Source organism: Sinohyriopsis cumingii, chromosome 1, assembly GCF_028554795.1.
Source record: "Sinohyriopsis cumingii isolate HCF-2022 chromosome 1, ASM2855479v2, whole genome shotgun sequence".
Taxonomy (NCBI): domain Eukaryota; kingdom Metazoa; phylum Mollusca; class Bivalvia; order Unionida; family Unionidae; genus Sinohyriopsis; species Sinohyriopsis cumingii.
The window spans coordinates 169,862,930-169,880,659 of NC_142961.1; the positions used below are offsets into that span (position 1 = coordinate 169,862,930).

The 17,730-nt window shown below is 34.5% G+C and overlaps 1 protein-coding gene across 2 annotated transcripts in view; it reads right to left on the reverse strand.

Annotated features, from left to right (window-relative positions):
- Positions 1 to 7,515: 7,515 nt before the first annotated feature.
- The window catches only part of LOC149808366 (uncharacterized), a 59,862-nt gene continuing 49,647 nt past the window's right edge, over positions 7,516 to 17,730 (reverse strand). Inside the window, exons 12-14 of one of the 2 annotated variants that reach the window (XR_016424854.1) lie at positions 13,923 to 14,122; positions 9,148 to 12,003; positions 7,516 to 9,020 (exon numbers count right to left, since the gene is read on the reverse strand). Coding sequence is in view for 1 of the 2 variants with exons in the window: in XM_089976272.1 (XP_089832398.1) it covers positions 11,802 to 12,003; positions 13,923 to 14,122 (402 nt within the window). In the remaining variant the exon portion in view is untranslated. Of the gene's footprint in view, positions 12,004 to 13,922; positions 14,123 to 17,730 lie in introns of both variants that reach the window. The other variant, XM_089976272.1, reaches the window with a different exon arrangement.

Consider the following 17,730-nt stretch of genomic DNA (forward strand, 5'->3'; position numbering starts at 1 on the left):
TATCAGCAAGGTCATCCTTAGTCGCATACTTCGACAGATCAACATCGCCGGATGTTCTCCTAGCACGCGAGAATCTTCTTCCGTAAATATCAACCATTATAATAAGACATGTTGTTTAAAACGCTTTACGCGCAACGAATCTGTTACTTGTATAATCATGCACGACTTTATGTGGTGGTTTGGATGATTTTGATATAGCGTCGAGTACATTAATTACTTCACGGCCGCATATTGGCGGATCTGTCATTGTTTGTGTGGGTAGTGTTGAATACCAAACTTTACAACCGGTTCTAGCGTGGAGTGGTGCGACATACTTGATAAATTCAGCAGGTGGAGCTAACCCGTACGAATCAAAATAAACGATTCCACGTGGATCAACCGCGTATGATACCCAATGAGTACAGGGTCCAGAATGTTCATCGAGATTAATGATACCTGTTTCGAGTTTATTCGGTTGTTTCGGTAATTGATCTCGCATAAAAACACCTCTAAAGGCTTTTATTTTTAATTTTTTAGCAGCATCAAGTAAATCAAAATTTGATGCTGGAGTATCTAACGTGGAAGCCTCAGACCTCTTCCCCAGCGAGATCCCGGTAATCTTAGACCACGTCCTTTTTTTTTGTATCCACTTCCAGTTGCTTTCTTTAGAGCCATTCCAGCAGCTGTCCCAACAGCACCTAACGCGGCTGCTTTTGCTACGGCTGGAGCAGCAGCAGCTATTAATGCTGGAATAGCCGCAAGAAGTGGAAATATACCACCGGTTTTAAACATGTCTTTGATGGCGTTCGGGGAAAGATGAAATTGAACTCCAGTTTTTGATTCCAGGGCTTTATTGAAATGTTTAATCTGATTATTTGTCAACGATAATTTGTTTGGACCACCACCAATCTGATCTCGTTTTAGTGATATTTTAGTTCCGCATTTGTTGGCGGTTTTTGATTGAAGCTTTTTGACCTGACCAGGAGTCAGAGTAACATTAATATGACCATACGACATTTTTATATAAAATATATTTTTCTAAATAACACGATTAAAGATTTTCCACTGGTGCATCAACGACCCTCATTCGACCACTACCGCCTTCAAGTAACATGGCCTTATCGCTAAGTATGACCGCGATTGCTCTATAATCAACACCACCTGTATTCAGTGTTGCTTTAAGATGTATATCAACGACAGATTGTTTTGATAGATCAAGATGCTCCAATGAAAAATAATAAATCAGATATAAAGTTCTGAAATCTAATTGTGATATTTGCAACCCAGTATCTATATTTTGATCACGTCCCATGAACGACATTAAACGATGATATGCACGTGCTATGTGATTTTGTTCATAATTTAGTTGTATATTCTCCATTGGTTCTTCTTGTCCGTTTATCCGTAAAGAAATATCTGTGACACCTAATTTATCAAATATCATATGAGAGCGAACTTGTGAACCTAATCGATTAGTTTCCTGAAACGCAATAAAAATATGTCGCGGTGCAGAAACACCCTGTTGTGATGCTATATGCCATGTAAACTGACCGTTAACGTTAGTTTGCATACTGTCTGTGCTTGTTGTTAACCATGACAACAAGGATTTACCACCAGTGTCCATGAAAGAAATTAATTTTTGTTCTACTGCGATCGTTGGAGTCATTACCGGCATCCAAAGTGAAAGTTTAGACAATATTACTTTACCAGCATCACCAGCAGGTCTCCACAGAGCATCGTTATCATCACCTTTTCGCACAAGAACAACCGTGTGTCTAGCTCCAAAAATAACCTTCCTAAAATTTCTACAAAATCCAAAAATATGCGATAGTGGAATTGCACATGAGAATCTTCTATTGCCAGTAGACAACATATTTCTACGTGCTGCAAATCCCAGGTTGAAATTTTCGCTAGCACCATGAACCACTGGCCACACATCAGCATCAGCGTTATTGGCAAAATTTCTTGGTTGTCTTATATTATACAGATCGCTTTCAGGGTTATTGGAGTTATCTTTCACAAACATCATTGCAGGGCCTGCTGATCTTGTATAATCATCAGAATATCTTGCTAATCCTATTATTGTTGTAGCAACGTTGACATCTTTCTGAATCGATTCGATATTTTTTCCATCGATCATATAAGTGGCGCTATCAAACAACGCCATAATACCATTGTTGACAAAACCAATTTTTACTGCATCTGCATAATTAGTGTCATCCGTTTTTATAATTGTACCTTCTACCTCAAGAAAGGCCTCAGCGGGTAAAAAGTATCTACTTGTATCATGAACTTGTAGTTCAATTCTTCCACGTTGATTTGGTATTCGTGCTTCATAAGAATAAAACTGATAATCACGTACCGATTCATCTTTAAGGACAGGTGCTTCCATGTCAAATGCTGTGTCTGATTCACGCTTAAACATTTTATTATAATTATTGTCGTCTAACACGAAAACCGGGTTTAGAAATTCCACTCCCCGATATCATGCTTGGAATATTATTCCCTGGTTCACTGAGTCTTTGATCTGCTATCAAATTTCTTTCTGCTTCTTCAGATATCGCCGCTAGTTTTTGATTTGCAGCCTGATTTATTATTTTACTTACGTCTGCTGGCATCACCTTAGTACTTGCCAGTTTCACCGGTTGTTGTTTTCGTCGCAATAATCGTGCTAATCTTTCTTTGATTGCTGAGAACGCCTTACCAGCAACATTGACAATTGCACCAGGCGCTTTATCACGAACAATATCAATAGCTTTCATCGATAATTGTTTTGCAATGGGTGCTACTTTTGGGGCTATCCTTGTAAATAATCCCTGAATAACATCACCAAGTCCATCTCCGTAAGTGGCTCTGTAGATTGGTAATCGTGAGTTTACCGCTCTGACCTGCATGGGTTTACGATGATTATTATGTATGATCATCTTATTTTTATTTACCGTTTATTTAACAACTAGTCATCAGCAAGTTCATCGATAAGTTCTCGGTAAACGCCGATATCCATGATACCACCCTGAAATAATCACCGACAAATATCAGATGCTTCATTAATTATTTCTGGTGAATTATTTCCGGCACGTTTTCCTCCTATGAGAACCTCTAACCATGACACATCATTAATGATATTATCAGGACAAATAAAATTGTTTTCTCCCGACGTAGTCAGAAAACCACTTCCTACAGCACTCGGAGTATCATCACCAGGATCTCTTTCTTTACCCAGGGAACGTAATTTCTCCCGTTGTTTAGTTTCTATATTTTTTAATATTTCTTCTTCTTGTTTCCATTTTTCTTCTGCTTTTCGCTTCATTTCTTTTGCCATCTGCTTCCTTTTCTCTCCAGATGGTTTTTGCGGTGAAGAAGATTGCTGTTGTTCTATATGTTGCAGAGGTGGAGGAAGTTGATACTGGAAGAGTTCTCCTTGTTCTAGTTGTTTTATTTGCTCTCCATAAAGTCTTCTTATTTCTTGATGAAGATTTCTATATTCAAAATCATCATATCTAACTTGTTTTTTATTTCTATATGCACGATATATCCATTTAATAAGATCATCATCACTTACTTTTTCATAACTAGGTTTTAAAATTATAGATTTATTAAATATACTAATTAATATTTTTTCAGGTAGTTCTTCTCTTTTAGTATTTCTAATATCTTCGATAAAACCTTCCTTAAATCTTGCAATCAATTCTATGTTTTCTTTTTTTAGTTTTGGTTCAGATGTATGTTTTTTCAGCACGAAGTTTTCCAATACTTTCAAGTATTTCCTCACCAACAGGTGGAGGTTGAGCCGCAGCTATTTCCCTGGCTTTGCCAGGTGGAAGATCTCGTAAAATCTTCTTTGTCTGTTTAGTTCTTCTTGCTATTTTTTCAGCTTGTTCTGCTGTTTGTTTTGATACCGGAAGAAGATCCTCTTTGATGACTGTTGTAACTTGTTCAGTAGCTGCAGTGACGGGCTTAAACAGTTTTTTAGTGTCTTCTTCGTACTCAACTTGTGCTTCTTGTTGTGCTTGTAGATTTTTTCTAAATGAATCTCACACGGGAAGAAATTTTTTAATTGCTTCTAATCGTTCTCATGCTGTTCTTGCAGTATGAGATTCTGGATGTACCATTATTTTTAATATAACAATTTTTTAATTAATAGCAGCAGAGAGGGCACCTACCAATGTTGGTCGTCCAGTAATTAAACAAAAAAATAAATAAACACGTAGAGTACTTTATTTTTCAGCTACCTTTTTGATAGGGTTTTATTGATGGGGTTGGTTTCAACAAAAAATAAAATCATCTCAAGGAAACGTTTATTTGTGAAAATCTGGACCTTTCTACAGATTTTATTTTTTTTGTTTGTTTTATTTGTTTGTCGGAATCATTTGGTCTGTTCACCCTCTCTGCTGCTTTCTGATTAGGGCCCTGCTGAATAAGTGTGGTAGAGCCCTTTAGTAATCCCATAGGGCCCTGCTGAATAACTGTGGTAGAGCCCTATAGTAATCTCATAGGGCCCTGCTGAATAAGTGTGGTAGAGCCCTATAGTAATCACATAGGGCCCCGCTGAATAAGTGTGGTAGAGCCCTATAGTAATCCCATAGGGCCCTGCTGAATAAGTGTGGTAGAGCCTTATAGTAATCACATTGGGCCCTGCTGAATAAGTATGGTAGAGCCCTATAGTAATCACAGAGGCCCTGCTGAATAAGTGTGGTACAACCCTATGGTAATCCCATAGGGCCCTGCTGAATAAGTGTGGTAGAGCCCTATAGTAATCCCATAGGGCCCTGCTGAATAAGTGTGGTAGAGCCCTATAGTAATCCCATCAGCCATCAGGAATTTGGTTTTCTGCAAGGTAACTATAGTGTTGGAATTTTAGTATTATGCTAATCTGATACTTCAAAAGAGTTAGATTATCAGCTTTATAAGTCATAATTTAGAGGGGCAATGGCAAATGATTGCCTGTTTACCAAGGACTGCATGGTTCATATAGTGCAAGAGAGTTGTTTTTCAAGTTGTCGAAATGTCCCTTAAAGTTCCAGGAGTATGTTTTTGTTATAGAAACTGTACTTTCTCTCTCTGTCATAAAGCTTCTTGTTATAGGAATAGATTTAAAGTTGAAGTAAAAACTTTTTACTCCATCTGGTAACAATAATTTATTCAAAAAGTGATATGTTTAAGTTTTAATGCTTTGTATTCTTTAATATAAATTAAAGGAGTCTGGGGAAAAATTCAAGAAGTTTGTCAGTATATTCAAAAATAAAACCAACCTTTTCAAAGATTAAAAGAGTTTTCAGATCAACCTCCTCAAATTCATGGAGTTTTCAATGTTGTGAGAACCATGGATCATTGGCATGCAGTTTTATACAGATGAGACCCTGAACGAGTGCAATTTCCATCATTTCATGATGTCATTTGAATTATTTATGCCTTATGATTAACCATCTGCAACACAGCTTTACCAACTTTACTAATGTTTGTTGGATTTCAAGACTTGGATGAATTTGATTTCCAGCTTTCCATGACTTTACAGAAGTTATACTGCCAGATTGCCCGTCCCCCTGACTTTGGTTTCTGTATGATAACTTTATCAAGGATTATTGAATTGTAATCAAGTTTGGCATGAGATGGATTTCCAGCTTTCCAAGTCATCATTTACAGGAGTTATTCTGCATCATTATCTCTCCTTATCATGCTTGTCTCCACAGCATAATAATCAGAGACTACTATACTTGCTTATGAGTCCAGCAGCAAACTGGACAGACCCAGATCTGTCATCACATAATGTGTGTGCAGATCAGGGTAAATACATTTTGTACTACTATTTACTCCCAAATGCATTGATGCAGATCTGCTATCACATGATGCAATGGCAGATCTAGGCCTGTGCAATTAGCAGTTGGACTAGTCTATAAGCAAGTATATATGATGCAGCACTTCAAACAAATTTGGCATGCTGATTTATAGTCATGAGGCCTGTAGCAAGTTTGATTTCCAGCATTTTGCAACATCATTTATTGGAGTTATGACCCCTGACATCCCATTCTCCATTTATTATTTTGCAATACTTGGAAATAATGACTCCCAACCAAATTCAGCATTTATACTTATCTTGATGAAACCATTTGAGTCATAGTGTTTCATCAATTCCTATGCAGGAGTTCCTCCTTTTAAGAATATAATTAAGTGTAGTTTAAGTAATACACAATGCATCCTTCTCTGGCCCCTTGCTGGGCCCCACTTTGATGTCCTTGTTTGTCCTTTCCATGTGATGAGGAAATTCCATCATATTCAGATATTAGATGGAGCTAGCCTTTGTGATCCACGGTTCCTCATGGACAATGGTCATGCCTTAAGTAGAACTTTCTTTATCACTACCATTAAGGCTGTTTTGCTCAGGTTAGGTTATGATTCACATCGTTATAATGGACACACCTTCCACATGAGGGCAGATACCAGTGCTGCTAAGGCTGGAAGTCTAGACCATCTAATCCAACCTTGGGTGAATAGTCCTCTAATGTATACTGTAGATATATTCAGGTGTACCTTGATAAGAGTTACCTTTGTGTACTGACAGATGTCACAGTGTGTGCCTCACTTGTTGGTACATGTGTCAATCAATGCACTATTCTGCTTCTTTACTTTGTAATACCATCGTACAATTTTGGAACAGTTCAGAGACGTTGTATAGCTATTCATGCCAGTCATTCATTTTCACATCCTATGCTACATTGTCATTTCAGCTGTATTATCTATTTGTGGACATGTGAATCCCTAACTAGTTATCTAAAACATATCTCTAATATTTATCCCTTTAGGCACATCAGGATTATCATGCAGTTCAAAACCTATTTCATGCATTTTCCATGTCAATGCATTCTCAATCATTATTATCTGTATTTATCCTTACATTTCCTTTAATTGGGACCTTCGTTACAGTCACACTGTTCCATAGTCACAGGGCTCCCTTCACTTTGTTTGGGCCACTGCCAAGTTTCATGCATTCATAACTTTGCATTTGACTCCCAATTTGTGTCAGTACTTAAGTGTACTCAACTACTATGCCCATATACTTCATACCTGCTTCCTATGGTGCATGTATGGAGTACTGGCTGATGTTTGTTATCATGGCATACTCGGGATCAGACTTATCGAGTTTCAGTTATCAGTGTCCCTATATGCCTCGTATCAGCCACTTGCGGCTCCACATACAGGTGTCAGACATTCTTCACAACCCTACAAACTCCTCCAAGTCTCTTTTCCTGAGGTATTCCTATAGAAAATATTCAGAGCTCGGCTGGTGCAGTATGCTGTTACAGGATTTGCCCCCATTATGCCGAAGATTATTTATATTTACAATAAATTTTATACTGAACCTATGTAATGTGTGTTATTTAAATGAGAGCTTGCTGAACAAACTGAAGTAAGCAGGGCCTTTTGTAATGCATCAAAGTAAGCAGGGCCTTTTGTAATGCATCAAAGCAGGCAGGGCCTTTTGTAATGCATCAATCACTAAAGCTATAGTTTTATTAAACAAGAATGAAAATACAAGTGTTGATAATGAACAAGGCTTTATTTTCATATAGATCAACAAACTTACAAACAGCAGTATACCATATAGTGAGTAATTTTAGTGCAAGAGAAATCTTAACTATTTACAGATTTCCAAATGAGATCACAAAAAAGAAATCCTGTCAATGGTTATTAAAAAAAATGAACACAGCCACAATTTCATTATTTTGCAATACTTGGAAAAAATGCAATAGAGTAGTCCCAAATCTTTAGCTGAAATGTTTCAGTATTGTACTCATAAAAAAAGTTAAGATAGTACCATTTAAAAATATTTTTCTTCTTTTGGTCACCCAATCTTTGGAACTGGCACTTTGGTAGCACATTTACTCCTTTTAAGTCCAAATGCAAGCTGCATTGACCCTAAGGCACTGGCAGATCTGGTTCTATGTAATTAGTAGAACAAGCAACACAAACCCTGATCTGATGGTGCATGATACGATGACAGATCAGGGTTCATGTTGTTGACAGTTGGACATGACCATTTTAGTTTAAATTATTTGTATGTCTGTCAGGAATATATATCACTAGACTTCAAAAAGTTTGTACTTCTAGAATGGTCAGTGAGTGACCTCAGCTGTTACACTATTACACTTTATGAAAAAGACCTTGTATATCATGATACCATTACCACACATAGTAAGACTACTGTTCAGAACAACAAAAAGTCAAATGGCAAATCAAAACAATCTAAAGCATCCCATTAAAGCAACTATATACATGTCCTACCCAGCAAAAAGTCTGAAGTAAAGCAAAAAACAAAAAAGCTAATTATTGCTATAATTGACAATAGATACAACCAATGTTTTCATAAAAAATGAACATAGTTAATACTTAACTAACTTAACATGGACATGAATTATCTAGCCTTCAGCATGTAATGTGTAACATGCTACTTTGACATGAATTATCTAGCCTTCAACATGTGATGTGTAACATGCTACTTTGACATGAATTACCTAGCCTTCAGCATGTAATCTGTAACATGCTACTTTGACATGAATTACCTAGCCTTCAGCATGTAATGCGTAACATGCTACTTTGACATGAATGATCTAGCTTTCAACATGTAATGTGTAACATGCTACTTTGACATGAATAATCTAGCCTTTAACATGTAATAATGTGTAACATGCAACTTTGACATGAATTACCCAGCCTTCAGCATGTAATCTGTAACAAGCAACTTTGACATGAATTACCTAGCCTTCAACATGTAATGTGTAACATGCTACTTTGACATGAATTAACCAACCTTCAGCATGTAATCTGGAACATGCAACTTTGACATGAATTACCAAGCCTTCAACATGTAATGTGTAACATGCAACTTTGACATGAATTACCAAGCCTCCAACATATAATGTGTAACATGCAACTTTGACATGAATTACCTAGCCTTCAACATGTAATGTGTAACATGCAACTTTGACATGAATTATCTAGCCTTCAGCATGTAATGTGTAACATGCTACTTTGACATGAATTACCTAGCCTTCAGCATGTAACAATGTGTAACATGCAACTTTGACATGAATTACCTAGCCTTCAACATGTAATGTGTAACATGCTACTTTGACATGAATATGTGTAACATGCTACTTTGACATGAATTACCTAGCCTTCAACATGTAATGTGTAACATGCTACTTTGACATGAATTACCTAGCCTTCATGTTATATACATAAAAGAAATAACTATATCTATAAAAGATGATTTGTATCAAACTTGATAATTGGGTTTTTAATGAATGGTTATACACAATTTTTTAAGCGCAAAAACAAATGTTATAAACAGATTTGAATATGTACAACTCAATGTTTAACATAATCACATAGCAAGAATATATGATTGCATCATAAATATCTCGTGTTCAAACATAATAAACACTATCATGGGATTTTCTGACTAATTTGTAAACAAAGATGTTGTCTGAATCACTGACCATGTCCTGATAAATATCATACAATGGAATTACAGCATGCAGTGTTTATGCTGCCCATCACCAACTTCACATGTTGCACCCACCCCCAAAGAAACAATGGCACAAATTAAATCGATTTGGCAACATTTGCTGCAAAAGAAAATGCATAAAAATGTAAAGTCTACCAGTGAACATGATTTTAAGACCTTATCATGTTTAGGCCAACAAAACTTTTAAATGAATACAGTAATCTCATGCTGTCAAACATTAGAGGTTATTTTATTGGCTAGTTTCTCAGTCTTTGGGAATTTATTTAGATACATCTTAATAGGGATTGAACTGAATTACTTACCCTGAATACAATAGGTAGTACCATCAGAAATCATGCCCTTCTAGGCAAAGCTCACTCACTCACATATTTTTAAAGCAATTTTATTTGTTTCTTTTCTGTCTCCTAAAATTGATCTAATTCTTATTTTCACTTCATGTGTTTTTTTGTTCATTGATGCAAATCTGAAAGTAGGAGACTTATTTTATCATTGTATCAAAACTTTATTGTACGCAATTTTAGTAATAAGATCTACATTTTATGAATGTTAATAATAATGATGATAATATTAACATAAACATGTTTAACTTTTAATATATGAAATAATAATAATAATAATAATAATTTTACATTAATATTAAATTAGTCCTGTTAGTGGTGGTGTTCTTGTTGTTGTCAGACCTTATGATCTTAAAATGTACTCCAAATATTGATACCAAATTAATTTAAATTAAAAGTTTTTAAAAGTTGGTAGCCAGTAAAATTATGACTGAAAAGTATTTTTGTCCTAATTTTTCACACAGACTGAGATTAAGGTTTTGAAACTATTCAACCAATTACATAAATCTTAAGACTTTTGTGTTTTGATTTTTTAAAGTTGACTCCTTCATATCAATTGTTTGAATAGCTTTAAAATTAATTTAAAAAAAAGTAACTCTTTAAAAGTCATGGATAAATTAATCACTCAAAATAACCAATAGCAAAAATAACTGTATTAGGTACAATTGGAAATATCTGCAGGATTGCGGCAATGAAACCATAATAAATGGATCATTTTGATTTCTTGTTTACAAAGTATATATAAAACTTTGCCATTGATGAAAAAGTACATCATGCCAGGATACAATTTTTTTTGAAAAAATACTGAACTAGGAAGCAAATGGTTACAAAAAATATACTGCTTTCAAGTCAATTTCAGACAGAGTCTATGACAAAGACCAAAACCTTCAATCAGTACCACTAAGACAATGCAAAAGGCCAGTATGAACTAAATCCATGTGTTGTTCAGTTAAGGTTGAATCTGAATAATTTATGTCTAAATTTATAAAAATTACTTCAAAGGCTTGTCTTGATTCACAGCTAGTGATACGGAAAATTGGACTGGATGGAGTTCACACAGGAGACAAAAAGTGCAATTATAATTTAAAACTAGATCATGTGAATATTTTCTAATTCCAATATTATGATGAACCAACAATTTGATATATATAATATGCTTTTTTTTGCTTGCTCGCAGCAACCAATATGTATAACAGATTGAAGTAGCAGATTTCTTACTTGATGCCATGTTTTGTCAGCAATTTACCATTTATGTTATGCTGTGTTTTGATGATTATCTGAACAGAAAAAAAACCAATAACATAATTCTCCTTCCCAATTCAAAGTAAAGTAGCAGATTAAGAAAAAATATGAATCTGCACATTGCTGGATATGAATTTGGTTCGTTTTCAAAGGAAAGCTGCCATACTTTACACTCGACTAAACAAGCACTAAAGGATAACTTCAAATTTCTTGGTCATAATGTTATCAGTTTCTGTTGATGGATAATGAGAAAATATTATATTATTTCACTCCAGTGAATTATCAAAATTAATTTCCTTAGAAAATCCAATAATTCACACTTAGCATAAAATAAAGTTTGAAACAGAACTACCATATAAGGACTCTATGTGGTTTAATCAACTAATAAGGTGAATTATGTGCAAAAAACAAATATGTGCTGTTAAGTAAAAATATTAAATGTGTACCTTTATATTTATACATCTTTTCATTTATAAATGACAGACATTACTATATATTGCCTTGGGTCATCGTTTATTTATAAACATGATTATTTCATGCCTTTATGCTAGTGCTTTTGTACATTCCAAGACATAAGATGTCAATATCGATATTCTTTGAAATTTTTTAAATATAACTTTACAATTTTTCATTTTCAAATATAATACGTCTTTATATGATCACAATTCCAAATATTTCTGAGGATATCATGTACTCATACATCTGCAAAGGACAAATTATTTCCCTTTGTTTTTCTTTCCCTTTTTAGGTGAACCTTGTCCTTTTCCTTGTTCTTTTGAACTCGATGTTGGCTGCTCCTGAGGTGTGGTTTTTTCAGCCTGGGACTTGAATCTTTTCTTTATCTCTTTTTTTCTCTTTTCATCAACATATTTATTTACCTCAGCATAGATCTCTTTCTTAGGTTGTGCAAGTTTCTGCCTAAAAAATGAAAACAGAAAAGACATCTAAAAAAGTTAAGAAACATATAAATCTATCACTATCTGGACTGGACAGATAAATTATAAATTGATAAATAATACTTAATGCTTGCAAAATATATTATTATCATTTATATGCTTATCATCAAAACCCACAGATAAACAGATCTAAAGAAAAAGATATCAAACAATCTGAATCACAAGCACACACACACCAGTAGGCATATATAGAATCTACATGCCATATATACTCAATTATAAGTAAAATCCATCTGTAAACTTCACAGACCTAGTTATTCCATTGCAAAATACACTAACAGATCCGGGTCTATGCACATTATCAGGAGTACTCTGTAGTACAAAATAAACCCTGACCAGCAAGCACCTCCTAAGTGATTGCAGATCAAAATCTGTTATTTATAAGTAAGTTTATACTTTTGTTAAACTTGATCCAAATCTGTTGAAGGGTTTATGAAAACAAATTGTTAAAAGTTTGTCTATTTTTTAGTAATGGCAGATATATTTGATGGTGGATTTGCATTATTTGTACAGCACAGAAAGGTTTTCAGGGTTACAAAGTTTCTTACTGTAGAAGGATTTTCAGAGGCTAGGATGCTTTTAAAGCCCAATTTGGTCCTGTTTTGTTTCGTTTATTGCTCACTAAACAGAGATTCTTCTATGGAAACAACAGGATGCAGATACTACAAAACTATTTTTGCACAAAACAAAATCTGATACTTGTGAAAATAAAACAAATTTGCAAAATATTTGATGGCTGATAATGAATGTTACATGGATGCCATGATGGTCTCTGTAAAATAATGTCAAAACTAATCATGTAGTTTAAGAAGGTCCAAAATATAAAATAATGACAGATGGATGATGGACTTGTGATATGTCAGCCCAGAAGTATCAAAATTAAGGTACTGAACAAACTCTAAGGTATATCCTAGAAGATAGGGAATCTCAATATCCTTATGTTATTGGATGCAGACATATAACTTGTATCTGATATTTTTCTCTCAATGTCTTAGAGACTTCAAACAAAATTCAACCAAAATATGCAGTTAATTTAGGGGATTCTAACTGTGGAATAAAACCTAGTATGGTATTAACAGTTTTACAAAGTTGGCTCTACAAATCACCAGTAAAACAGATTTGCAACATAAATATCACCATTAGTGCTCTTAACTCATAAAATAAATTTTATCCATATTCTGAATGCTAAAATTGTAGCTAATGCTTCTGAAAAAGCCATTTCATCTGGCTTTATATTATGTGGACCAATATTATCTAATCCTGTGGATTCCTGGAGTTTTGTTGGTATCAGTATTATGAACAATGACATTTTAATCGGAGCCTAAATTCCAGAAATATTTAATAGTTTCCACAGCAGAATTACCATTTGTCGAGTCTGTAAATTCATGGTTAAGGTAGGGGTTCTATTGTATCTGCACTATGAGTGCTAATCATTGTATCTTTACATTCATGATTTGAGGATGGGGTTATGCTGAGTCCACATCAGGAGTGCTGTTCACAGGGTTTTAACATTCATGGTTTGTAGAGAGTTTTCTTGTATCCCCATTAAGAGTGCTGTTCATTGAGTCTTTACATTTATGATTTGCATCAACCATGAAATTCATGAAAACTGGTACCCCCTATAAAATAGCTGATTCACAGTAAATTCCACTGCCAATTTTTTTTTTGTTTTTCACGGGTCTAATAGCCTGTGAGATTAATATTGGTGTTAAAAAATGGAGCTTTCCTTGCACTTAAGTTTTTATTTTTCTTTCTCCTACTTTTTTTATTATGTCCCTGCTCAATAGAAAATTTCTCCATAACTCCAACAGAAAAATTATCACAGGTGTGATTTTTGTGTACTATGGATACTGCGTATGGTAAGTAATGTAGTGGACTCACATTGTAAACATCTTGTAGAATTGCAGTAGTGCTTTACATCTTTCAACTAATTTGTTGGTTAGTTCTTGGTCCAAAGGATCCTGTGTCCATTTGTTGTTGTCTATCTTACCATCCTCTTCAACCCATCTTGATGGCATAAACCCTTCTAATCTTAAGATATCTATGGCTTTGTCATCCAATAACTTCTTTTGGCAAACAACCTTTAAAAATTCAATAGAAGCAAAAAGAAATAGATTGCATAAAACCTTCCTAAGCATACTGATCTATACAAAGGACACCTGTTCATAAAGCACATTATATCTTACAACCTGTTCTTAAAGGGCATAAATCACAATTAAAGTTTTCAGTTTATACTTCATACTGTCAGAAATTTTAATACTGGGTCATATAAGAAATTCTGTTAACTACTTTCTGAAAGTTCTTGATTTTTTTGAAAAGAAGTCAGAATGCCCCTGCTATAGTATTTGTACACTCTAATATTTGTTTGTACCATTATGAAAATGAAAAATAAAATATAAAGGATATAAAAAATGCAAACAAATTGGCCATTTCATTCATCAATTATATTTTGTAACTTGATTTTCACCAGTGGGTCCCAAACAGTCAGCTTATTGGTGTTTCAAATCAAACAGAATCTCTTGATGTAAAATAGCAGACAGACTGCTCACGGTCATCTACTGGTTTCTAAACAGTCCATTTCTGACAGTAAAAGTTTAGTTGTCTGAATCCAATATTTGCGAAATCTAGATTTATTTTTTCTAAAGCAAACTGAACAAATCAAAATGGAGTTTTTTAAAATGATTACAGAATTAATGATATTATCAACGATGGTGAACTACATCAGATCTCATTGCCTGAAGACATAGACTCACCCATGCAAATATGGTGACCATGTTACTACAGAAAGTCCCATCTGATTCGAAATGCTAACAAGATAACAGTGTTTGGAAACTCCTGACCATGATCTGGTAAGAAATAAACAATAGATGAATGAAAGGACAATGTTTTTGGCATTTTATTTTCCTTAATGCCTTTTGTTTTTAAATAGATAGGGGGATACAAATAAATGGGAAGGTATGAAAATACTATAGAAGTAGTTATGACTGCATATTTTTAATTTTACCACTTTTTTGTTTTATATAATAAATGCATTTTCACTGCTGCCCTGCATGTTTGAAAATAAAACGCAGTGTATATTTACTGATATAATTTTTATTTGCTTATTGCTGACAGATGCTTAAGTTTTAGATTGGCTAATTTTTAAAAAGAAACACAAGTAGATATTTTGTGTCGAAATGGCTTTTGTGTGCAGTATTTAAAACTGGTCAATATATTATCTTGAAAATTGAAACTTTTTTTATCACTTATATCTCACCTCTATCTATGTGGGTTTGAGACTTGGGCTCAGCCAACATAGGGCATGTGGGAAAGCTTGAAAGTAGCTTCCTGTGGGTTGGTGGTTGTCTTCTGGGATTTTCCCATGTTCTTACTCCACCAAATATACTGGCTGCCACAAATAGCCTATCATGTGCTGAACCAAGGCATTAAGCTCACAACAACAACTTAATTTTCCTAATATATTTTAATTAGTTTTGAGTGCCTCTGCAGGACTCACAATACTAATTCAGTTCCCATAGTAAACCTATGCAAACATCATGATATTAGAAAAATTCAATAACTTAAAATTTCTGAGTGCTCATGATCAAACCTATACTAATCAGTATAGATGAAACCTGGATGTCAGCTCCTGATAAGAGGAAAGAATATGAACCGCAGCATTTTTTGTGTTTGAAACATGTGCTTTCAATTTTGCACCAAAGAGTCAGGTGCTAATTTTAGTTGTTTTTGTTGTTGTTGTAGGGTTTAACGCCATTTTTCAGCATAAGATAGGCTATAGATGGCGGCCCGTATAACTGGTGGAGGATGAACCCTGGAAAATCCCATGAAGAACCACCAGCCCACGAGAAGCTACTGGCATGCTTTCTCACATAACCATGTTAGCCGAGCCTGAGACTCGAACCCACACAGACAGAAGTGAGATGGCAATGAACCGTAATGGTGAATGCTCGAGACCACTTGGTTACTCTAGGCCCCTCACTAATTTTAGTAAAGAGTGTTCCAAACTCAAGATTGTTAAATGACTGAAATTCCATCAATAAAACAATGTCTCTATTTTTTTCACTTATTACTAGGATAAGCTCTCAAAAGATTCTTTTTCCCAAAGACATAACTTATATTATTAACCAATTCTGGTCAACCAAACCCATATATACTCTATTTTATGTTCACCCATTTCCAGGCCGGTTTCCATTTTTCATATCATTAGTACTGTTTGTCTTGCAAGGTGGCTGGTACAGACATAGCTGTTCCGACAGAATATTTAAAGTAAAGCTGAAATAAGCTTTATCCACTATGATGAGTACAACACAAAGGGCATACCAAGCAAAAAGTTGCTCTTCATGACCTTAAATAGAAAAACTTTGTAAAAGAGTATGAAACAATTATGCATCATGATTGTATGAAATAATGATGATGTAAATTTCTGACAGTCAAATTTGTGCAAGATTTAACCATTATAAATAAAGCTGAATAATAATTCATATGAAATCCAGTGATCCCTGGTATTACTACAAAGCAGAAACCAAAATGAAAAACTAGGTCACAACTCCACTATTTAATGAGAAAGATAGCTGACCATTCTTCTTATAAGATGTAAAAGATGTATCAAATTAATATAAACGTGCACACCAAATTTAGTTAAAATCTGATTGGCTTGGTTTGATGCTGCACGGTACATCAACACAAGGGGGTTACTTAGTGCCATAAGAATTGAAGCATGTCCATAGTAACTGACCCAGGCTTATCCAATGGTGGGATTCTAATTTGCACCATTCCACAAGAAGTCCGGATTGCTAACCATTGAGCCACTGCAGTTCCTACCTCCATTACCAAATTCTTACTTTATGCAGGAGAGTGTACTGGAGCTAGTGTATATCCCTAATTCAGCAGAGGAGAGTTGAAATCTAATGCTCCTTGATTAAAATATGAAAAGGACAATAAATCAGAAGCCAGAACTCCTCTAAAGGATGATGTAAAACAATGAAAACTCTTCCAGATTTAATCAAATGAAAGGCTGCAAATCAAAGCTGATTGAATAAAGTAAAGCTGTAGAAATGACAAGTCATACACTCATTGACAAGATAGTTGCCAAGTCATGTAAACTGCCTGATAAAAAGCTATATGCACTTCAGAAGAAAATTGCCTCTAAACTGGACGCTATTACATCTGGGCTTGCAATCCCAGACATAATGTCTCCAGCCAGTGTGATACTTGCAACAGCTTTATTCAGATAGTTCATGCAGTCTCACACCTCACCTCACAAACAATGATGGCATTATATGCCCAAAACTCTACTGCATGTCGAAAATTAATTTATGAAAAAAAGCCAGTTAAATTTATAAGAACATTAGTATCAACACAGTAAATATTGGTGTGCATATGTGTGAAGGACAGGTTGTAAATGCTGATATTGCTTCAATACATTATTTAAGAAAAACAGTCTACTGTTGATAATGTTATTTGTCATAATTGCTCAATATTTTAAATAATAATAAATCTGATTGTTATACAAACTTTATTATTAATCTGCACTTTAAAAAAAAAAGAAATATAACTCACTCATTACCCTTCATGACACAACTCAAAACTGAAACCAAATAAACCACCTTGTCTGTGCAGAGCAATCTTCTGCATCTTGATTAATATAAAAATCCAATGTAGAATTTGTTTTTCATTAGTTGCGCAAAGA